The following is a 2,128-nucleotide window of genomic DNA, read 5'->3' as shown; positions in this document are numbered from 1 at the left end:
TGCGCGCGCGCGCGCGCGCGTGTGTGTGTGTGTGTGTGTGTGTGTGTGTGTGTGTGTGTGTGTGCGTGTGCGTTACAAGCAAACGACAGTTTTGAAGCTGTAGTATAAAGCAGGAGTGAATATCGGTTCACTTGAATTTGTTTTGTACGCAGCAAGAGCCAGTAAACTAACACTAACTGACTATGATTATACATGGATATATACAAACACGTGTGTATATATAAGTCGCGTTCACACGGTCATGGTTTGGCTCGAGCCAAATGGGCTAGATTTGGCTCCGTCCAAATTTGGCTCGGGCCGGTTTGAGTCGGCGCGTTCACACGTACGCAAGTGAATACTGTCTGTCAAATTCAAATTCAAATTCAAATTCAAATTCAAATAAATTTTATTGCACAAATATCTCACAGATACTTTGGCAGTATGTCGCGAGATGGCGTTGTTTACGATTTAGAGTGGTTACTTACGTTCCGAGTTTAATTATCAATCTTGAAAACGTGCATCCTGATCAAATTTTTCGAATTTTTATACTGTTTTGGACTTTATTTCGTCGAAGTACACGTTCGACACTCGCGGCATCTACCGCTCAACCGATTCTACCGCTCTACCCCTCGCCGAAAGCTAGTGCTAAAATTTGGCTCGGGCCTGGTCCGACGTTTTCGATGGGACCAAATCTGGCACGGGCCTAATTAGGCTCGGGCCAAAAACATCCGTGTGAACGCTCGGCTCGAGCCAAATCTGGCACGGGCCTAATTAGGCTCGGGCCAAAAACGTCCGTGTGAACGCTCGGCTCGAGCCAAATCTGGCACGGGCCTAATTAGGCTCGGGCCAAAAACGTCCGTGTGAACGCGCCTATAATAATTATATATTATATGCTAATTTGCTATGACTGACTTCACATTAAACAGGTGGCGCCATCTTGATTCACAACAACCGCTGGGTGCAGCAGAATCTCTTCACTCCGTGGCTCATGTGCGGTCTGCACTGGGAGTGCATCGCACCCGAGGGCGCGTCACGAGACAGCTGTATGCTCGACAACATGGGCACGACTGACCACTGCTGCCACCAGTACGACCAGGCTGCCATGAGTACGTGCGCTGTGGGCGGGTGTGCGTGGTGGGGATGATGGAGAGCTCTGGGCGGGGTGTGGGTAGGGTAGGTGTATGCGTGTGCGTGCGTGCATGGATGTGTGCGTGTGGGCGTGCGCGTGTGCGTGTGTGCGTGTGATAGAGTATGATTGAGTGGGTGAGGTGTAGAACCGGGTGTGTATGGGGAATGATGGAGGGGTGTGGGAGGGATGATGGAGGGGTGTGGCTGTAGGGAGGGGATGGTCGACCATGACTCCGTGGGTGGAGTGATGGATGACATGGGTGGGGTGTAGGTGAAGTGTGTGAGAGATATAGGTGAGTTGAAGACATAGTAGGGGTAGGGTGAGCATAGGGTAACGGTGCGACATGGAGGTCAAGGGTCAGACATACCTCTTGTTAAATACGGTATATTGTAATTACATTAGTAATTTACATCTGCTGCTCCTTTCTTTGCTTTTACGTAACTGTACACTTATTGCATCGACAGGCCTCATCATGGAAAGAGTTTTCCATTTCAATCCGGAATACTACAGGCCACGAGACAGAGTGCACTTCTTTGACCGCGTGGAAGAAAGAGCTGGTTTCAACAAGAAGAAGTAGTAGAAGAAAAAAAAGACGCGGTTAGTTATGTGTTTCTACGGATTATATAGGAGTTTGGGATAAATGCGGACCCACGTTTGTCCGGCATTGACGATGTTATTAGACTCATTTCTACGTCATTATATGTATAGTACGTGTGTGTTCTCTCTCCTCCCCTTCTCTCTCTCTTTCTCTCTCCCCTCTTCTCTCTCTCTCTCTCTCTCTTCTCGTCTCTATTTCTCTCTCGTCTCTCTATCTTCTCTTCTCTCTCTCTCTTCTCTGTCTCTCTCTCTCTCTATCTTCTCTCTCTCTCGCTCGCTCGGCTTGCTCTCTCTCTCTCTCATATTCTATTATCTATCTTTATTATCTATACTATCTATCTATCTATCTATAGTTATCTATCTATTTATTTTATCACATATATCTATCTATTCTATTTACTCTATTCTCTATCTATCTATCTA

At 47.0% G+C, this 2,128-nt stretch overlaps 1 protein-coding gene across 1 annotated transcript in view; it reads left to right on the top strand.

The window, feature by feature from the left end:
• The window catches only part of LOC106806676, a 7,731-nt gene extending 5,838 nt beyond the window's left edge, over positions 1-1,893 (top strand). The window contains exons 4-5 of the mRNA XM_014808687.1: positions 906-1,085; positions 1,573-1,893. Coding sequence (XP_014664173.1) covers positions 906-1,085; positions 1,573-1,685 — 293 coding nt within the window. The 3' untranslated portion in view covers positions 1,686-1,893. The remainder of the gene's footprint in view (positions 1-905; positions 1,086-1,572) is intronic.
• Positions 1,894-2,128: the final 235 nt, after the last annotated feature.

Source organism: Priapulus caudatus, unplaced genomic scaffold, assembly GCF_000485595.1.
Source record: "Priapulus caudatus unplaced genomic scaffold, Priapulus_caudatus-5.0.1 Scaffold174, whole genome shotgun sequence".
In the NCBI taxonomy this organism is placed as follows: Eukaryota; Metazoa; Priapulida; class Priapulimorpha; order Priapulimorphida; family Priapulidae; genus Priapulus; species Priapulus caudatus.
Note: the sequence above shows the minus strand (reverse complement) of the source record. Positions and strands in the feature narration are given on the sequence as shown.